Consider the following 20,890-nt stretch of genomic DNA (forward strand, 5'->3'; position numbering starts at 1 on the left):
TATAATCTTGTATATGGTGATAGTATCGCATAATTCAGACGTAAGTTAGTATCAAGAAATTCTACAAAAACTTGTCTCAACTACTACAGGGATACAGATTTGCTCCTTGACAACGTAAGGAAAATTTCCATCAAGGCACAAAGAAGATACAAAGTTAGTTCCTGAATTTCCCCACATCACTGAACTGGTTTCGATAAAAAATTCTAAATACTTCGAATTTTCCAAACATTCTGCATGACAAGCACAGTACTACACGCACAAACAAATTTGACACTCGGCGCGGGGGCTGCTGGAACCGACCGTAAAGACATTTCCCATTTACAATCGCTCTCATCAGACTCGCGCCGAGTGTCAACTTTGATTGCACGAAAATTACTTTAAAAAAAAAAAAAATGGTTTCACAGCAAAACCAAACCCGAAAAGAGGGTAGAAACTGAAACCTGAAGTAACTGATTTAACAAGGAATTTTGGCCAGAGAGATCAGCGGTCTAGAGAGTTACCAGTTGCAAAAGATTTTAGAAGCACGGGGAAAAAGTAGTATGGAAGCAAACCGTTGATTTCAGGCAATTTATCCAGAAAGTTATTCATATTTTAAGAATGAGTATCCGGAAACTGAAGTAGGTTTTTCCACATTGCGTTAGCGTGGGTGCAAGTATACACCAATGAACACTCGCAGTTTTTAAAAAAAGTCGGAGGAGGAGATTGGTGTTTAACGTCCCGTCGACAACGAGGTCATTAGAGACGGAGCGCAAGCTCGGGTGAGGGAAGGATGGGGAAGGATGGGGAAGGAAATCGGCCGTGCCCTTTCAAAGGAACCATACCGGCATTTGCCTGAAGCGATTTAGGGAAATCACGGAAAACCTAAATCAGGATGGCCGGAGACGGGATTGAACCGTCGTCCTCCCGAATGCGAGTCCAGTGTGCTAACCACTGCGCCACCTCGCTCGGTAAAAAAAAAAAAAAAAAGGGCGGCTGAACTCATGAATCCAGGTACCCATTGGTATATGCCTGCGGCGGGCAAAGGGTACTTATAAAACTACAAAAGACGATGCATCCGACTTCAGGCATATGGAGCAAATGTCATCGAATGGAGTAGTTTGTCAAAACTGTGGTTCACTGCAAGGTATGGAGGTGCTAATATGACCATCGTGGTCACCTGATTACAGTCCCACTGAGTGCATGTTCTACTTGACAGCAAAGTATGTGCAGCTTGCACGCAGGTCCAAGAAATCTCCTTGAATTAAAGAGTTGATTGAGAGATTCCTCAGTCTTTCAAGAGCTTGACTTGTTCCCTGTCATCAGAGCAAAGTGGGGTGCTACATGCAACTCGACTCATGAGTGTAATTTTTAGAAATACATAGTGACCCAGTTAAACACGTAACTGAAAGTAGATGTTTTCTATCATCGATGTTGCGCTCTGTAGTAGATAGTGTACTCACTGGGCAAGGTACGGGTAGATGAACGCCTCGGAGACTCCCACGACCTGCTCAGTGCCCTCGTCCACAGTCAGGTCATACTCGCCGGCCACCACCTGCAACAAACGTTCCGCACACCTATGTCAAAAGAATTCTGTCTGATTCGAAGCACTGTACAAAATGAGCAGGATACAAACCAAACCGCAGCAGCAGTTGAGTGTCCAGTGAAATCAGTACGTGATCTCAATGACGATTATATACTAAATACACGAAATAGACAAAACCCTCAACTGAGTAGGGCAAACAGTAAGCAGAATACATTCAAATAAAAGAAATGGTTCAAATGGCTCTGAGCACTATGGGACTTAACTTCTGTGGCCATCAGTCCCCTAGAACTTAGAACTACTTAAACCTAACTAACCCAAGGACATCACACACATTCATGCCCGAGGCAGGATTCGAACCTGCGACCGTAGCAGCCCCGCGGTTCCGGACTGCGCGCCTAGAACCACTAGACCACCGCGGCCGGCACATTCAAATCATTTACACCGAAATATACGGATTACTGGTTGCCCCCGTCACTCTCACTTTCAGTCAAGCTGTATTAAAACGTCCTTACAAGGAACGGCACTGAAAATAAGAGTGGCGGAATGAAGAAGATGGCCGTGTTAAATGCTCAAGTTATAGGAGGAAACATGGAAGATAATATAATAAAAAAAGTACTTCAAACAGACCATGGATTGGATAAAACACGTAGAAGTCTGTTGTATCATGCTCACCCGGAGGAAAATAACCATATTATCGTGTAGGGCCGTCAAATGGACAGTGCTATAAAAGTTTATGTGTTTCACTGTAATTTATTTCAATTTAGTACTCGCCAGAAAAATTTTAATTTTTCCCCCAATCTCCATTTTTTTCTGTTCAGATGTACTTAATAATGCAACTTTAGCTTGTAAAACTGGTTGTACTAATAAAGGATTCTTCAACAGCTGCTGCGGTTTTACATGTGGCGTCTGTTCTTTCAGACAAGTCCGAAAGAACAGACACCATTTTGATCTAGCAGCTGCTATGAATGAAGACACAAAGGAATTAAAGACATTAGCTGCCAGTGGGCACTGATTTATATCTGCGTGGCAAGTTGAAATCTGTACCAGACTGGAATCCGAACCTGGGCAGATGCACTGACCAACACACCATTCGGACACAGTGGTCACCGCAGCTGGGTCGACTACCCTAGCACGCCTCCTGTCAGACGCAAATTCTCAGCTCATACCACACACCCTACTGATGTTGTCTGGGTCTGACGGGAGGCATGCTAGGGTAGACCGCGCAGTCTGCATGACGTAGTAGTCAGTGCACCTGCCTAGTAAGCAGGAGACGTGGGTTTTAATCTCGGTACAGCACAAATTTTCAACTTGTCCCATTTATATAATCAGTGCCTACTGGCAGCCAATCTCTTTAATTTCTTTGTGTCTTGCTGCGGATTTGTTTAAAAGGAATGCATTCTCGCAGCTGTGAGTGCCCACAATATAAAAGTGTATTACTTGCAGCATGTGCTGCGCTCAGGGTAGTTCACTTCTGGAGGTAACTAAATTGTTTGAAGCATAATACCAAACACCCGTTTGTAACATTCATACAAGAACGTACTGGCATGTAGACATCCCGGGACAGAGACGGGAGAGAAGACGTAATAAGTAGTGAATAGTTTTTTGTTATACAAGTTACCTCACTCTGAAAACCTTCCACACCGTCCTGCTTCCAAAAACAAGAAACATCGTATTGATTCTGCACTTGACATTTAACGACTCGCTTTTTCTTATCCAAAAACTAAATAACCCATATCGTATCATAATACTAATGCAACTTCGAGAATTGACATTGTTATAAAATAAATAAGGGTCTGCCATCCTCAAAGAAGATATCTTTGAGAAACTGCGTTGCCTGAAATCAACCAGAATTATTTTTGCAACTAATGACAATGCTAGTCAATATTTTATAAATCTTAAATTGAGAATATTGTCCATGTTTCCAAGTCTTCCGAAAGGACATGAAATTCTTTAGATAACTATTGTTACAATGGATTAAAGTGCGTATTGATATGTACCGTTATGCTCGATCCTAATTCTTTTAAATGCTTCAATTTATAAATATAAACAATTTAAGATGGCGATAACCAGATCATTTAATCTTTATGGAAGAATTCCTGAACCTCTGCAAACACTTATTAGAATGGTAACCAGTCTCTACGACAACTGCTGGTTTACCCCGCCGCTACAAATAATTTTTAAAAATCTCTTCATTAAAATTTCACGAGTCATTTCATTATTAAATTTCATGTCATAGGAGCATCTTTGACAGGTTGGACTCATCGTCAATGTAGATGACGTTAATATCAATTTCTTTGGAAACGGGAAGACTACGAATTTATATAATACGATGACGAGGCAAAATAAGACAAGTCGAAGGCATCTTTCAGCTGTCGCATTATACGAATGGAGCAGATGCCTTGCCTAAATACAACAACTCTCTCAATGAAGCTAGGTTTGCTATCTTCCAGTGAAACAAGACGTCTGCAACGACCAGATGATATTACTTACGGTTCGCCTTCGACAAATGAAACAATGTCTGTCAGTGAAACAAATTTTCCTTGTTTTTATCGTTTCGTCGGTATATTTTTCTTTGAGGATCCTACTCCAAACAGTACGTCACACATGTAGCTCAACGCTAAGACCATTGGGGAAAAAGAAAAAATGGTTCAAATGGCTCTGAGCACTATGGGACTTAACATCTGTGGTCATCAGTCCCCTAGAACTTAGAACTACTTAAACCTAACTAACCTAAGGACATCACACACATCCACGCCCGAGGCAGGTTTCGAACCTGCGACCGTAGCGGGGGAACAAGAGTGGTGCACTGTCAGAAGAGAGTCGAAGTTCTGAGATTCCTGCAAACGCAGTTCTGTCGCGGTCTGGTTGACAGGTGTACAACAGTGCAGGAGTGGAATGGCGCAGCAAATGGAAACGTACTCCAAAGCAGAAGTACGCGAAACAGTACGATTCTTATGGGTGAAACGCTAAATTGCACATTGATTCACAGTGAAATTCTGTTGGTATCTGGACTAAATGCAATGTCGCGTCCAGCCACAGTGAGCTAAAGCCAGCCGGCAGGAGTGGCCGAGCGGTTCTAGACGCTTCAGTCTATAACCACGCGACCGCTACAGTCGCAGACTCGAATCCTGCCTCTGGCATGGATGTGTGTGATGTCCTTAGGTTAGTTAGGTTTAAGTAGTTCTAAGTTCTAGGGCGCCGATGACCTCAAATGTTAAGTCCCGTAGTGCTCAGAGCCATTTGAACCATTTTTGAGCTAAAGCCAACAACTTCAGCAAGGCCGCGCAGTCGTGTGTGATGCTCGTCGAGAAGAAAGGCCTCCGGTGTCGACCACAGCCGACACTGTCCAGGTAATCGAGGAACTGAATCGCAGCAGTCACAGATTTTCGAAGGATGACGATGTTCACATAGAAATTCCCCGGTGGCTCCGTGAGCAAGGCGCGCATCTCTACTGTCGAGGAATTGAACGGTTGGTTGGAAGAGCGCGCCGACCGTACTTTACAGAGACTTCGTGAATAACTTAAAAATTAATATCAAATATTTGCATTACTTTGAAGTGCGGTGCATTATTCGATAAAAGAAACTTTATTCCTAAGTAATGTGTAACTTACTTTAGAGAAATCCCCTCGTAATTGTAAAGTATTTAAGAATATCTATATGTATAGTCTAACAATGGAAAATGCAGGACTGAATGTAACAATACTATGAAAAGCAAAGTAGCCACTCACCAAACACACACACACACACACACACACACACACACACACACACACACACACACACACACGAGTCGTGCGTGTGAGTTGCGTTTGTGTGTGCGTGTGTGTGTGTGTGTCTACCTCTATTGTTGACGAAGGCCCAAAAGGCCGAAATCTTCATTTTTGACAGTGCTTTAGTTGAGCCTATCTGCGAGTCAGCATCTCCGCTATATAAATATCTTAATAGAGAAAACGGGAAACAGAACAGCAATAGACCAAATTAAACAACTTTACGGACCAAGAGGATGGAAACTAGAATCACGGAACAAAAAAATTTAATGCAAACTGAACATCTACCAAGGAAAGCCAACAATGAGGGGTGAGGAATTTATCAACTGCGAATGTTTGGCGCAGACTGTCAGTGTGAGTATTCGCCTTAAAACCAAGAAAACCCTCTCGACGGCCTCTGGCTGAACTCGGGAACTGGGAATTATTGAGATTCAGGCGCGGCACTGGGTAGAAGAATAAAGCAAAGTGCCATACCTTCAATACAGGAATTAACCTGACCAAACACTCCATAAAATTATAAGAAAATCATATGAACATTAAGAAACTCCGGATAGATGCACGTAGGAATCAGACGCCGAGGGTTCCGTACAAACTTAATTATGTACATAGGTACTTCATCCATCCTGGGAATGCAGAATCTTTATGATTTTGCCTGTTACCGATATCGGTACTGACAAGATATCAGTACCGGAAATTCCAAGACTTTGGAGGATCACAAAAAAAAATTCTTCTCATGTAACATAATTACAAATTACGAATTTTCGAATTTTTTCTCTGCTTGATGCATCTGCCCGTTCCTGAGAACAAAGGGTGAGACAGACAGTCGGATAAAATGATAAAAAAATATTTCTGTCGTGTCACATAATAAAATATTGAAAATTCTCGGATTTTTTCCTTTAATTGTACCGTGAAACCTCGCTTCTTGGCAAATCTCACGATTCTAGGTCAACAGAAAGTTTTTATAGGTTTTGATGAGTAAGTTTGCGAGTATCTAAATACGTGGCATAAATGGCCGTACCTTTTGACTGCTTTATCTTACAAGCTTAAATTTATTACACCGACAAGAGAGGATTTACTTTAGTATGTGACATAAGTTTCAAATCCATACGTGTGCCTGTTCCTGAGAAAACAGATTCTCAACAGTCGGACTGACAGACAGATGGACATCAGAGTGATCCTGTAAGGGTTCCGTTTTACCGGTTGAATTACGGAACACTAAAAACAAATGGAAAATGGAAATGAGGTCCCATGCGTCTTGACAGAGCGTAGGGGAACGATGCGGGAGACCCGCACCGCCCTACTAGATAAGGTCCTTGTGGAGGTGGTTTGCCGTTGCCTTCCTCCAACCGTAATGGGGATGATTGATGATGAAGACGACACAACAACCGCCAATCAGCTCGGACAGGTGAAAATCCCTAACCCCGCCGGGAATCGAACGCGGGACGCTAAAAACAGATAATATAACCAAATAATACAACGCGAACTGTTCAGATGTCTTTTGTTCCTAAGAGGAATTTTCTTATTAATTAACAGCCTTGTTTATTAAAGAAGGGTACATTTTTGTTCACTCTTTTCCCTTTTATTTTCGTATGTATATCTTTTATAATTATTGTTTGAGAATAGCATATGTAGACGAAATTCGTAGAATTTAGCCTAACCGAATTGCGTACGCCGTACCAGGAACGACTTGGTACTGAACTTTTCTACATCCAGAACCTATTGCATTCCGTATCACATTCTCAGCTGTTATCAAGAAAGGAGGAGGTGCTGTACACTATTAGGAGGGAAGCGCGTAGTCTCCCAACCCATGAGTTTCTTTCTTGTCACATACTTACAACGTAATCAGAGACATTCAGGTTGATGACGCAATGTGCAGCTGTGAGAATCCACTCTTCTGTCAGAATGGAGCCCCCGCAGAAATGCTGGAACCCGGACTCGTCCGGTGTCTTCAGGGATACCACGTACGGGAACTGACCTGTTGAAGGAGAATACTCACATACTACTTCCATATTTAGTAAGAATGAAAAGATGAAGATGCACTACGTCGACCATGTACGCTTAATGTTAAAAAATCGTATTAATTGTGCATCGTCATTTATGAAGAGTAAGTGGAATATTTGATTAAGCAGTCAGTTGAAAGTTTAGACCTGAACGTACGATTCAGTTTCAATCTTCCGGTAATACTGAGCTGTGTCATTCAAGAACACCGAGCATTCAGCATCCTCTTTTCGCCCAATTACGTTACTGTTTCCAGAACAGTCCCGGTCAAGAATAAATCACAGAGAAACTCATCAAGGCTTCTGTCCTATTCGGTTGTGAAATAACAATCACCACACCACATTTCCTTTTAACTCGATTACTACGAAATATTCCGACGAAATGAATTGATAGATCACATCGCCACGTTCACATGAAAGTCTGTTGCTCGTGTCGACTGTCAGAACGTGAGACGGTTTGCCAGCCAGGCGCTGAGAGGCCACCGAGGGAAAATTCCACAGTATTTACCTGTTATGTTTTGATATGGCCTTCAGCTGAATAACACATTCAGTCACTTCATTTGTATACACTATTGGCCATAAAAATTGCTACACCACGAAGATGACGTGCTACAGACGCGAAATTTAACCGACAGGAAGAAGATGCTATGATATGCAAATGATTAGCTTTTCAGAGCATTCACACAAGGTTGGCGCCGGTAGCGACTCCTACAACGTGCTGACATGAGGAAAGTTTCCAACCGATTTCTTATACACAAACAGCAGTTGATCGGCGTTGCCTGGTGAAACGTTGTTGTGATGCCTCGTGTAAGGATGATAAATGCGTACCATCACGTTTCCGACTTTGATAAAGGTTGGATTGTAGCCTATCGCGATTGCCGTTTGTCATATCGCGACACTGCTGCTCGCGTTGGTCGAGGTCCAATGACTGTTAGCAGAATATGGAATCGGTCGGTTCTGGAGGGTAATACGGAACGCCGTGCTGGACCCCAACGGCCTCGTATCACTAGCAGTCGAGATGACAGGCATCTTATCCACATGGCTGTAACGGATCGTACAGCCACGTCTCGATCCCTGAGTCAACAGATGGGTACGTTTGCAAGACAACAACCATCTGCACGAAGAGTTCGACGACGTTTGCAGCAGCATGAACTATCAGCTCGGAGACCATGGCTGAGGTTACCCTTGACGCTCCATCACAGACGGGAGCGCCTGCGATGGTGTACTCAACGTCGAACCTGGGTACACGAATGGCAAAACGTCATTTTTTCGGATGAATCCAGCATCATGATGGTCGCATCCGTGTTTGGCGACATCGCGGTTAATGCACACTGGAAGCGTGTATTCGTCACCGCCATACTGGCGCATCACCCGGCGTGATGGTATGTGGTGCCATTGGTTATACGTCTCGATCACCTCTTGTTCGCACTGACGGCACTTTGAACAGTGGACGTTACATTTCAGATGTGTTACGACCCGTGGCTCTACCCTTCATTCAATCCCAGCGAAACCCTACATTTCACCAGAATAATGCACGACCGCATGTTGCAGGTCCTGTACGCGCCTTTTTGGATACAGAAAATGTTCGACTGCTGCCCTGGCCAGCACATTCTCCAGGTCTCTCACCAATTGAAAACGTCTGGTCAATGGTGGCCTAGCAACTGGCTCGTCACAATACGTCAGATGAACTGTGGTATCGTGTTGAAGCTGCATGGGCAGCTGTACCTGTAGACGCCATCCAAGCTCTGTTTGACTCAATGCCCAGGCGTAACAAGGCCGTTATTACGGCCAGAGGTGGTTGTTCTGGGTACTGATTTCTCAGGGTCTATGCACCCAAATTGCGTGAAAATGTAATCACATGTCAGTTCTAGTATTATATATTTGTCCAATGAATACCCGTTTAGCCGATGTGGTCGAGCGGTTCCAGGCGCTTCAGTCTGGAACCACGCGACCGCTACGGCCGCAGGTTCGAATCCTGCCTCGGGCATGGATGTGTGTGATGTCCTTAGGTTAGTTAGGTTTAAGTAGTGCCAAGTTCTAGGGGACTGATGACCTCAGATGTCGAGTCCCATAGTGCTCAGAGCCATTTGAATACCCGTTTATCATCTGCATTTCTTCTTGGTGTAGCAACTTTAACGGCCAGTAGTGTACATACATTAATATATGCCACTGTGAAACTATGGCACATTTCGCACAAAATTAAGAAAACAAAAATACAGCATAAAATTATGCCTTAAGGCGTATATGATTCTACCAAACATACACATCTTCCTTTTAAAAATTCGTTATAGTCTACAGCAACAAAGTTAATCGCACCCAAAGTCCCTTCATGTGCTGCAAGAGTACAGTAACTTCCAGTAACATGTCAGTGGTGCGTGGTAACGCATTGGATCTCTGAAGACCAGGCGGCCAAGGTCTCCGATCACGTCAGAATCTCACGAGTAGGGCTCCGACAGGGGCGGTTGTCACCACGAAATTCAACTCACTTCTTGCCCCACTACCACGGTCCACTGGGAAGAGTAGGTGCAATGTCAGTGACGTGTCTCATTTTAATATGTTGTGACAGTTGTGATAGGTGGTCCTCTTCATCGTGGAATGAATCACAATGCCGTTAAGGATGTCGCTGGCTGAAATTTCATAATTTCTAGTGTCCTACGAAGCAGATAGTTATTAGTCTTATTATTAAAAAAAATTTCCTTATAGTAATGCGGGACGTGAAGCTAAGAGGATTAACATTGTTTCTGCGAATACATTTTTTACATGAGTATCAATCCTTCTAAGACAATAGAGCTCAGCTGTCGTTGCCGATGTTTCGTCAGGGAGTTAAGCCGTCAACACTTCTTTCATTAACGAATGCTCATCCAGTGCCTTCAGCAGGTTTTGAGTTAGCCATATAAATACATGTAGCTTTCAGTTACGCTGACATACAATAATTTTCTTTTCATCTCCTTTGGTAACCATTTCTAATGTATTCTGACGTCGAGTGCAGAGATGATGCGTGGAAACATTGTTTTAAATGAGTTTATAGTTTTTGTAACAGCAGTCTGTTTGTAAACTTCGTCTATTCAAAGTACAGTGTGCTAACAAAATAAGTTTCTTAATGAGGCAGTATCGTTCAACAAAACATCTAGCAGAATGATCCCGTATCGTTTGTGGAATCAGTTATTTGGGACCGTTTCATTAAAAACTTAGAGTCCTCGTATCTACCTCGTACGTGAAGTTGTATCTCAATGTATTCCACTAGAAGAGTCTTGGTTAAGCTGGTCTCATGACTTATGTACAGATTCGTAATACTTATTTTGTCAAACATCAAGTGCTATATCACTGGTGTCTGGAGTCGAACCAAAACATGTTAAGCCGTAATCCATATACGGACGTACCAAAATGCAATACAAAGTAACCCCAAGTCTAGGGTCCAAGCCTCATGATGAACCAGAAACATAGCCTAGCATGTTAATTGCTCTCTCCCATTTCTATGTCGCATATGTGTGTAATCGGCAAAACACCCAAGGAAATTTTCCACTCTCTTAAAAGGGAAAAGAAACTCTCTTAAGATCATGTTCAATGGTTCAGTTAGTTGATATTTCGTAAACATACAGGCAGATGAAATGTCAAGCGAAATTGTGATTGATTTAGCACTGAACCAGTCGTTAAAGATGACCGTTGCGGCCCTCATACTCTGTCATGTAAGAAGAACGAGGAAATCGTTTGGTCAGTAAGAATTCAAATCTCCACATCAATCATAAGTTGAGAATACGTAGTTGCTTAGGACCTTCGTTTCGATATTATATTAAAAGGAAAAGTAAAATATGATACAGGGAGCATTGGTCGCGTTTCATAACCTAGTAACAATCACACGTGAATAACACAAATCGGAAAATGTATCGACATTTCGAGATGGTAAATAAGTGTGATACTCAAGTAACTTATGGAAATGCATGAATACTTAACAAGGGGAGGATAACACCAAATCCAACGGAGATAGAAGTTAGCTGCTTTCATCTAAACGATAAGTTGCCAGTGCCAAGTTAAACATCGTCTTTAATAATCAAGTTCTCCGCCATGAAGACTTACCAAAATATTTAGGTGTAACTCCTGATAGAACATTTTGCTACAAGAAACACATAGAAAGCATCACGTCAAAGCTGACAATGAGGAGTTCATAATTGAGACGGCCCTCATGTTGCGCAAGGGGTAGAGCACTACGATGTTCTTCCTTAAGAGTCGACCACTCGAGTGCCGAACACTTTGCTCCAATATATCTCAACAGTTCACATGTAGAATCCATGTTCAACTGAATGCAGCTCTGAGGAAGATTCCAGGATGCATCACCTCTACACCTCTTAACTGGTTACCATCTCTAAGCCACATTGTGCCACGTGATATTCGAAGATAGAACGCCCCTCTCAAGGAATATGAAAAATTAATTCAAATTCCCAAGCTCTCGATGCATTCTGATGTGCCTGCATTTAGAATGAGCAGAGTAATATCTAGGCAGTTACCTATCATACTGGTAGAATCGTAGTAAACAGCAGCTTTCCGCTTGAAGAGACAGTGATCAGGGACGTGGAATAGCATTTCCTACTGGAAATATCAAGCTCTCGTAAGACCCACTACAAGAACTGTCAGCAGTAAACTACCGCAACGTGCATGGAATGTTCAGAGGCTTCGTACAGACCGTGGCATCTGTACAGAAAGTCTGCACCAACGAGGAAAGGCTTCACATTCTTAACGCTTTCGGTGCCCACGCCCCGCCAGGCGTGGTACCTCCGGGAACGTCACGTGGCCGACACCACGCCTAGCCTGTTCTCACTAATGGCGCCGTCTAGTCTACAGTATGTTTTGTTTACTGTGTAGGTCGGATTTGCGTCAGTCCGTACCCGGGAATTCAGCAGCGAACGACGGCTGCGATTTAGCTATTCGTTTGTCTTGCTACCATCCTATGGCGAAACATGTATAGGGAAGTGCATTTGTTTTCAATTTATCGTTCTTTATCTATAAACTAATTACTTCCAGCGTAACTGCACACAAAACTTACGTTCAACACGAAATAATTTCGTCTGACGTTCACATCTGTTTGAGACATTTCTATAAAAATAAAATTTGTGTGTGATTACCCTGAAAATAATTAATTTATAGATAAAGAACGATAAAGTGAAAACAAATGCACTTACCTGCACAAGTTTCACCACTGGTAGAAAGATAAACCAACATCTAAATCACAGCCGTCGCTCACTGCAGAGTGACCGGGTGCAAAGTGAGGCAAATCCGACCCGCACATTAAACAAAACATAGACTAAATGGCGCCGACAGTCAGAACACACTAGGCGTCGCATTTGCCATCTGCCGGTCCCCGAGCTACCACGCCTGCAGGAGCGTGTTAATGTAATTGTGGCAAGGAACATCAAGCCATCAAACACATTGCAACAAGCTGTAAAAGATTTCTTTGAAATTGCAGAGGCAACCCTTGAATGGATTGAAAATTAAGATATTAAGTTACAGCGTTAGTGTTTTATTTATGATTATTTTGTACAGTTATGAAGTGCAGTTATGTTAGTTGCTGTTCCGTTTGTGTTGCCATGTGCTAAATAAATAGCCAGGTGAACTCCCGTCAGAAGCAAATAGAGAGGTCACTACGGCCGAGCCAAACAGAAACCAAAAGACGGCGTGTGCAGAAAAAGAACATCCACCTGGAAAACTAGAGCCATCACACAGCCAATTATGAATTTTTATTGTCATTTGTTTTTTACTCATCATTGTAATAGTTTCCAGTAATAACTTGCAGTAGCTTCAACAGATGTCTGTCAATAGTTAAATAGATAAAAAGTTTTGTATATGTTCCGATTCATTCGTAAGAATGTAGGCCTTGGCCCGGCAGACGTTGCTAGTACAGACAAATTGCAAATGTACTGGACCTTTGAGTCAGGCGTTATTAGCAGTGATTTACTGACCTGAAACAGGTGAGCAAGTAGTGCTAACTCTGTCTCTCTGTTGCTTGACCAGAGAGAGAATAGAATTCCAAGCAGAATTTAAGCATCGAACCTTCACTCAGTATAGAAGGTCTCTTTATAGTTTGTAACGTCGGAAATGCATATCCTCCTATTTCCATCTATTGTACTATAAATTTTTTCCTTATTTTGTTACCTGAAGATATGACATTTCTGTCTCTTTATATATTGTAATTGTTTTACAAAATTGCGTTCGACTTGCTATGATAGGTTCTGGCACCGTGTCGCGGACGGGAAACATTAGCTGGCGTACATCAAGAGCCCGTTTCGCCTGGTGACCGTGTCGAGAAGAAGGCGCGCCAACATCCACCTTCTGCAGCAGCTACGGCCGACAAGAAGTGATTGTCGCCACCTCCTCGATCGACGACTTCAAACGTTCAATCAACCAGCAAGGAAGACTGAAAGCACGTAAAGTTTTAGAACTGTATGGCAGACCTCAGCTTTTAAAACTGTTGCATCACAAAAATACAGCAACTTTGCGTGAACCTTTGTTGCTCATTGTCCCAATTGCATTACCAAGCAGGGCCCCTTCCTTTTCCGAAATGAACTCGAGTGTCGTTGAGATTCAAACGCCAGCATTAAAGTAATATCATTGCATTTCACTGCTTTTATTTCAAAGTTCAGTTAAAGTATTCATAGCTGGCTACAATATATAGATTACACAAGCACAAATTAAGAGTGCGAGTTTTGTTACCATACTTTGGCTTACCTGTGACTGCAGCCCAGCTTGGTACATACTAAATTTACTGTTGTTAATTGTTCAAAATCATTTAATTCAAGTTCAAAGTTAAATCTCGTATTTCTAAACTGCGTAGATTCATGTAGTTTTTGAGATGATTCTTGAGGTAGACCAAGACTAACCTCATATTATTTAATTTCGTAGTGCTTCAGAAGCAAAGTTCACTATTAATTTCAGTCACTAAGTTAACTATCAATTTTCCGGTTTTATTAATTCTTTTGCTAAATTAAGTCAGAGTGTAGCGAAATTTATTACTTCTGACAAACATTCAGTTTTCACACAACACGTGTCAACCTTCAGTTGCCACGCCTTTAGTGCGAATTATATGTGCATTAACCTTTCTTTTTCAGTTATTATAGTAGTTGTCCATAGGACTGGCGACCGTAATTTTCCCCAAATCTCAACTATCTAATAAACGCCAGTTAATTGGTAACGTAACGACCGCACATTTACTTTCTTCATTAACTTTACCCTTTTTCAAAATTAATTTCCACCAATTTCATTTGCATTTTCCCCTTTATTTAGATGTAACCCTTTCCTCCCTCTTTACCGACAGATTAACTTCGGTGACGATTGCTTTTCCCAAATTTCCATTAGGTACACGCGGTTTAATTTTTCACTGTCGTTAAGGTCGATAAGTGAGGGGGAGGTTAAAATTTTAATCATAACAACTTACTTAATAGCACTACCCTAGTAACTGAAAATGCACGTCAGGATCACTGTGTTGTTACATTCCATCGTATGACCGTCACCAGCACACTGTTTCGTAAACGCATATTTTCCCGACTATTGTAAGTGCGTGTTAATCTTATGGTCTATAGATCAGTCCTTCACGGCCCTAAATCCATGACATATGAATGACGTATCATGACTGCAGGAGATACACTCGAGCCCCCCACCCCCTCCCCCACCCCTTACGCAAACTAAGATAATTAAAAGCCCTAAAGTGGCCATGATCTTAAACGGCAGCCGAAAAACACATTTCTCATCGTGTTTCTTCAGGACAGACGAAGCTGTTGGGAATACCACCTACGGAAAGGATCTGTAGTTGTGTGGTGGTACAAGTTGGTAACTTTGTCTGTTGATTTTCTTTTGTGTTCCTTCCTGATGCAGCCCAACGCAACAAGGGTCTAATTAGGCAAGAACTCTGATCTCTTGTTTCATTTGAACCTTGCGGATGACGAGGTGTTCACCTGTCGAAATATCGGCAGTTGTCAAGGACGTTACCCAGCTTCTTTCACTCGAGACGGCGGACGAAATGTTTCAATTTCCCCTAAGAAGCGGTGATACAGTATATGTGAAGTAGGAGAGATTCATTCTGTGTAGATTTTGTACAGAAATTTTTTACACTTTTCTCTTGAACAAAATCAGCGCTCTAGCTAGAATACTTTTAAATCGATTAAAAACAGTCGTGAACAAAATCATGTATTTACTTGTAATGGTAACCAGTTCCGGTCAGAATGTGATCATCTTCAGACCATTTGTACCATGATGGTGAGCTGTGGCGGCGAACGGAGCAGGTGTGGCGTCACGAACGTCAACTCTCTCACACCATCATGCCAGATGTTAGGCCCGTATGACGATGACGAATGCAACATTGGTTGTCAAAAATGGTTCAAATGGCTCTGAGCACTATGGGACTTAACATCTATGGTCATCAGTCCCCTAGAACTTAGAACTACTTAAACCTAACTAACCTAAGGACATCACACAACACCCAGTCATCACGAGGCAGAGAAAATCCCTGACACCGCCGGGAATCGATCCCGGAAACCCGGGCGTGGGAAGCGAGAACGCTACCGCACGACCACGAGCTGCGGACTATTGGTTGTCCTCGAGCCTCCAAAAGCCGAAACGTCCATTGTGGTGCCGTGAGCAGCACCGGCACTTGTCTGAAAAGACGAGGTGCTACTATTTCCGTGTCCAGCGTTGTTGTTGGTCTCAGTGCCGGCAGACCGTCGTTCCTTCAGAAGTCGTCCCACTGGTTTGGATACTGGTTTGCTGCAAACCACCCATTTCCTGACTCAAAGTATGTGTCGTGTTTGTATAATCTACACGACAGAGTGAATAATGTCTGTCCTGTCGAGCGCTAACCACGCGGGACCGTTAAGGCTCTGCATGGCGTCGAGCAAGACCCTCCTGATGTTAGCGATTGCATATTCGAATAACAGCCGTCGGAACCCGACAATGCGAGCAGCGGTACCGCCAAATGACAAACCGCAGCCTCGACGGCCAACGATCCTGCCGCTGCACGTGCTGGTGCACGTTTCTCCTTTATACCTGAACATAACACTGTCTTCTCAGAAGCGAGCAACTTTCAAATGCGATTTCTGAATGAGAAACTTGCTATACAGTCTGTCCTTACCTACAGAATATAGATGGTATTACTCTAATCTACTTTGTGTCGTTGCACTTAACATTTTAATCATTTACATACGCAGGAAAATGTCAGCTTCATAGCGTTGGAATTTTAATGGTGAGTAGCGTAATTTACAGGTGCTAAATCTGAACATTCTCCAATAGCATTGCATCTCAAACGTGTTGGGGTACGTCTTTCTGACTCTCGACTGCTTCTGCATCAGTTCTGTGAGAAATGGGTACGTGACCTCAGAAATCGAGTGATTTTAATATCACATAACCGTATTACTTCTAGTGAAGAAAAATATCAGTACTCTATTAACTCACTTTTTAAGTCTACTGAATTTCCTATATTGTATAAAGACGCAACAGCAGCATTCTGTGTTGCTTATATAGACAATTCATCGGGCAATAAGTAGGTTTTGACATCAGCTACTCTCTCCACTATTGATCTCTGAGCTGTATGTAGGTTTATATAAAACTCATGAGGTAGACATGCTGACAAACAAAAGGCTCTGACAGACTTTTATTAGGCTGGGAAAGACTAGTTTCGTAACATACACAAAGAATTATATAAGAGATATATATAAGTATTTATGCAGACTGAAGCGACGACTGAAAATTTGTACCAAGGCTGGGATTCGAATCTAGTTCTTCTGTTCACTAGCCAGATGTGCTAACTACTATGCCACTCTGGAACAGTAGCTTTGTTCAACTGGATGGACTACCCTAACGCCTCTGTCCTCTATCCAGATTCCCATTCACACCTCAACCCACTTGCTATTCCCCCATAAAGTCGAACAGCAACCTATATGTTACAGGAGTAGGTCTGAAGACGGAGAAGTACTCACCTGGAAAGGCATCGGAGCCGCCAACGATGCGTTCTTCCACGTCGGTAAACTCTGATGGGCTGTCAGCTTCTTCGAATTTGTACCAGTCCGGAGCCTCTGGCGATCCGTACCACATCTCTTCAATCGGTCCATCTCCCTCGTTTGCTGAAAACGGATTTGTTGCTGATGGTGTCATATTAAACAGAAATTAATTAATGCTTGCTTTTAAGGGGGATGAATGCTCTACAATATAAATTGAAAATATGTGTTTAGATTACAGCACGAGACGTCATGTTCTGAAAGGAGTTTACATCATGTTGTGAGACGATATCTTAGTACATGCCAGAAACGACCACTCATTTCAAGAGAACATTCAATTTGGGCCAGGGTACATTTAGTAGAACGTGTTCTACTGTTAGTACAATGCAAGGAAATGTGCCATTGAGGACTTTGTAGTGTGTCGCAGATACAAACTGTGGAACAGGTACCAGCAGTCGTGGTAATGGAAGTGGAGTGTTCAGTGACAACATCATGCATTTAACTCTCATACCTCTCATCGTTAGGTAGTCACATTATTGCCAACACACGCATTTACTAGACCACATTACCGACCGAGAAAAGAAGTGTTGTTCCCACGTCTGCTGTAGCCTAAACATTTGGTTCTTGAATACTACGAGAGCGTATTAGTGTTGCAGGTGTACTAACAGTACCTGTAAGACATATCTATCATCTTCTGTACACGTATAAATTAAGGGCCCTACCACTTTTTATATCAGTATGATCAGGTTAACCTCGGTAAAAACTACAGGAATTTTGATACGATTTTCACTAATAGATATACTGCTTCAAAGGGAAGATTTACATATATAATTTATAAATATTTTGTGCAAATTTGCTGAACTATGGTGAATTACAGTCCCTTGCTGCAGTGAAAACGATACTATTGTCGTCTAGCAGTGATAGGGGTAAAGCCGTCTGACTACAGCGGCAGGCCAGCGCAAACTATCGCTACTGGGAGGTCAGCATGAGCTAATTTTGCTCTTGTGACGCAGGATGGGTCAGACACTAAGCTGATAACAACAGGCTTTTTGTTAAAGAGTTAACGTTTAAGGAGTGTGAAGAGAAATGCTAGGAATGGCCACACAGAAAATGTAGCCTGCGAATAGCTGGCAAGTGGCTGTGGCACCTCCAAACTGGTACTGCAGTTGGACAGAATGGGGTGATGATGATGATAATGATGATGTTTAGTTTGTGAGGGGCTCAACTGCGCCGTCAACAGCCCAATTCCAATACTTTTTTTACGCAGTCACAAATGATGACGATGAGGATGAAATGATGAGGACAACACAAAATCTCAGCCCCCGGGCAGGGAAAATCCCCAACCCGGCCGGGAATGGTACCCTGGACCCCGTGATCCAGAGACAGCAACACTAGCCACTAGATCACGAGCTGCGGACAGCAGACTGAGAAGCGTGGTAGCTGCAACTCCCATCACTCCACACGTCAGTTATATGCGGAATAGACAACATTCGTGCCTTCTGAAAACTTTCCTGCTGTGTGCTGCTTAAATCGTTTCAATTGTATGAAATTGATGATAATCAGCTGTCTAACGTTGTCATAATTCCTTACAGTGGCTCATAAACAATATTACCATTACACCGGACATGTCGTCCAATCTCAGACACTTAGTGTTTCCGGTGTAAAACTGCGGTAGAGCACGAGTACAATACAAAATAAATCGTAAATTTATATATACATCAATAAGGAAACTCGTTCAATTTTCCACACATTTTATATTTTCTACGTTAAAAAATTAAAGGTGCGTACATGACCTGTTATTATTTTACTTTCGAACTACATTGTATATACTTTCATGTCATAATTGTATATTACACTATTATTGAAACTAAGATTGCATTTTTGTCTTTTTAATGCAATGTACAGTTTCTCATGTACCTGGGCCTCGGACCACGAAGTTTTTAAATAAATAAATTAGTTCTCTATTCAGTTTGATACTACATAACAAGTGCTTGCTTACACACAAATACACAAGCATTCACAAGTTAAGCATAATGCAGAAATTTCACAGAACAAAGTAAAGATTAAACACAAGACATTTGGGATAAGACAGTGACGGAACGGTATAAACAAAATACTTTTCAAACAAAAGACACACATTGTAAAGACAAAAATAAAACAATAAAGAATAAAATTGGGAAACTTCTTACACAACAACGCACGAAAAATCTCAATGTATGGCAAGAACTCCTCGGTACCTGGATGGACAATCTACAGTAACCCAATTCCACATAATATCTCGGATACTTAGGGGAAAATCATCTAGCCATCAGAATTAAATCGTGAAGCTAACGAAAAATGAATCTTTAAATTAAAAAACCAGAATTGTAACATATTTAACAAAAAAAACATGATCCCAGAACAAAATCAAAGACACTACAAACACATCAATTAAACTACAAAAATCATAAGCGCCAGAAACTGTGGTAATTGGAGGCAGATCAAAAATTCAATGCCCAGAAAGCAAGAAAGAAACGCTCAAATAATTTTTTTAGGTTCAGTCTCCCTAGGAGCAATCTGGACAAAAAGGACACCTAAAACTTATATCAACATATCGAGTAAATCTCCGATACTTTCAGGACGAGGCAATTAAAATTTTATGATCATGTTCTGAGAATGAACTCCCCGTCTGCTTATCTCAATGAAAGTTAAGACAAATTAGCTGTTTGAAACTGAAGGGACCTTCAGGGTCTGGCACCACAGTTTACATGGTACAAAGCAGAGATACATTCACAATACCTCTCAATAATCATTTCATCTGGAGGTAAACCGAGAACAGTTATCAAAAAATAGAAGAACGAAAGCGAAACTACTGCGAGAAAAAGAAGAGATTTTGGGAGAGTAAACAAGTAAACACATCAGAAAAATAAGTTCAGTCGACCCACTTACTCAATAGCGCACAATGATGAAAATAATTAATAGGGAATATGGTCACCTCTAGGTGTCATTCAACAATTCCTAGGCGCCGGTATGATATACAAACTCTTTCGATACCCCTCAGATTCCGCATGTGGCCAGCAAGCGCTAGTTCAGCGGCATAGCACTCCTCATCTTAGGTGTTTCGAAAAGGCTGCCTATCACGCCGTTGCCTAGGAATCGCAGAAAGGCTATATCTGTGCAGTCAAATTTTTAAAGTGCTCGCCGAAGTTGTGTGAATGGAATTGAGTGTGCCGCCAACCTGGAGGACGTTAGAGGACCCTTTGCTATTTTATTCATGTGAACGTTGCACGCCCCCCCCCCCCAAACACCCTTTCGAACTTGGTCGAATGGTTTTGAATGGTATCTAATGGTGCCACATTGTACACCAGAGCAAACTCCAAAGGCGTCAGATCACATTCGACAGCATTTCAGTTCTGCAGTGTTCTTAGAGATGGGTTGAATCATACAGAGACTGCGAGCAGTGACAAGGTTATTGAGGTCATCGTTCTCCTGCACGTCACACTGCTACCTATCGTTTTCGACTGTGAAATCAGTGAAAATGAACGACTCAGGTGAAGCAATGGTTACATTTCACAGCCTTCATGATACCTCTTGACGCTTTTTGGTATCTGTTATGAGAGGAAGTGTGTCTCAATTGTTTTCTTCGGCCAC

At 42.1% G+C, this 20,890-nt stretch overlaps 1 protein-coding gene across 1 annotated transcript in view; it reads right to left on the minus strand.

The window, feature by feature from the left end:
* LOC124596583 (trypsin-1-like) overlaps positions 1 to 20,890 on the minus strand; it is an 81,953-nt gene that overhangs the window by 35,566 nt on the left and 25,497 nt on the right. Inside the window, exons 3-5 of the mRNA XM_047135775.1 lie at positions 17,243 to 17,387; positions 7,125 to 7,264; positions 1,440 to 1,531 (exon numbers count right to left, since the gene is read on the minus strand). Coding sequence (XP_046991731.1) covers positions 1,440 to 1,531; positions 7,125 to 7,264; positions 17,243 to 17,387 — 377 coding nt within the window. The remainder of the gene's footprint in view (positions 1 to 1,439; positions 1,532 to 7,124; positions 7,265 to 17,242; positions 17,388 to 20,890) is intronic.

Source organism: Schistocerca americana, chromosome 2, assembly GCF_021461395.2.
Source record: "Schistocerca americana isolate TAMUIC-IGC-003095 chromosome 2, iqSchAmer2.1, whole genome shotgun sequence".
Lineage (NCBI taxonomy): Eukaryota > Metazoa > Arthropoda > Insecta > Orthoptera > Acrididae > Schistocerca > Schistocerca americana.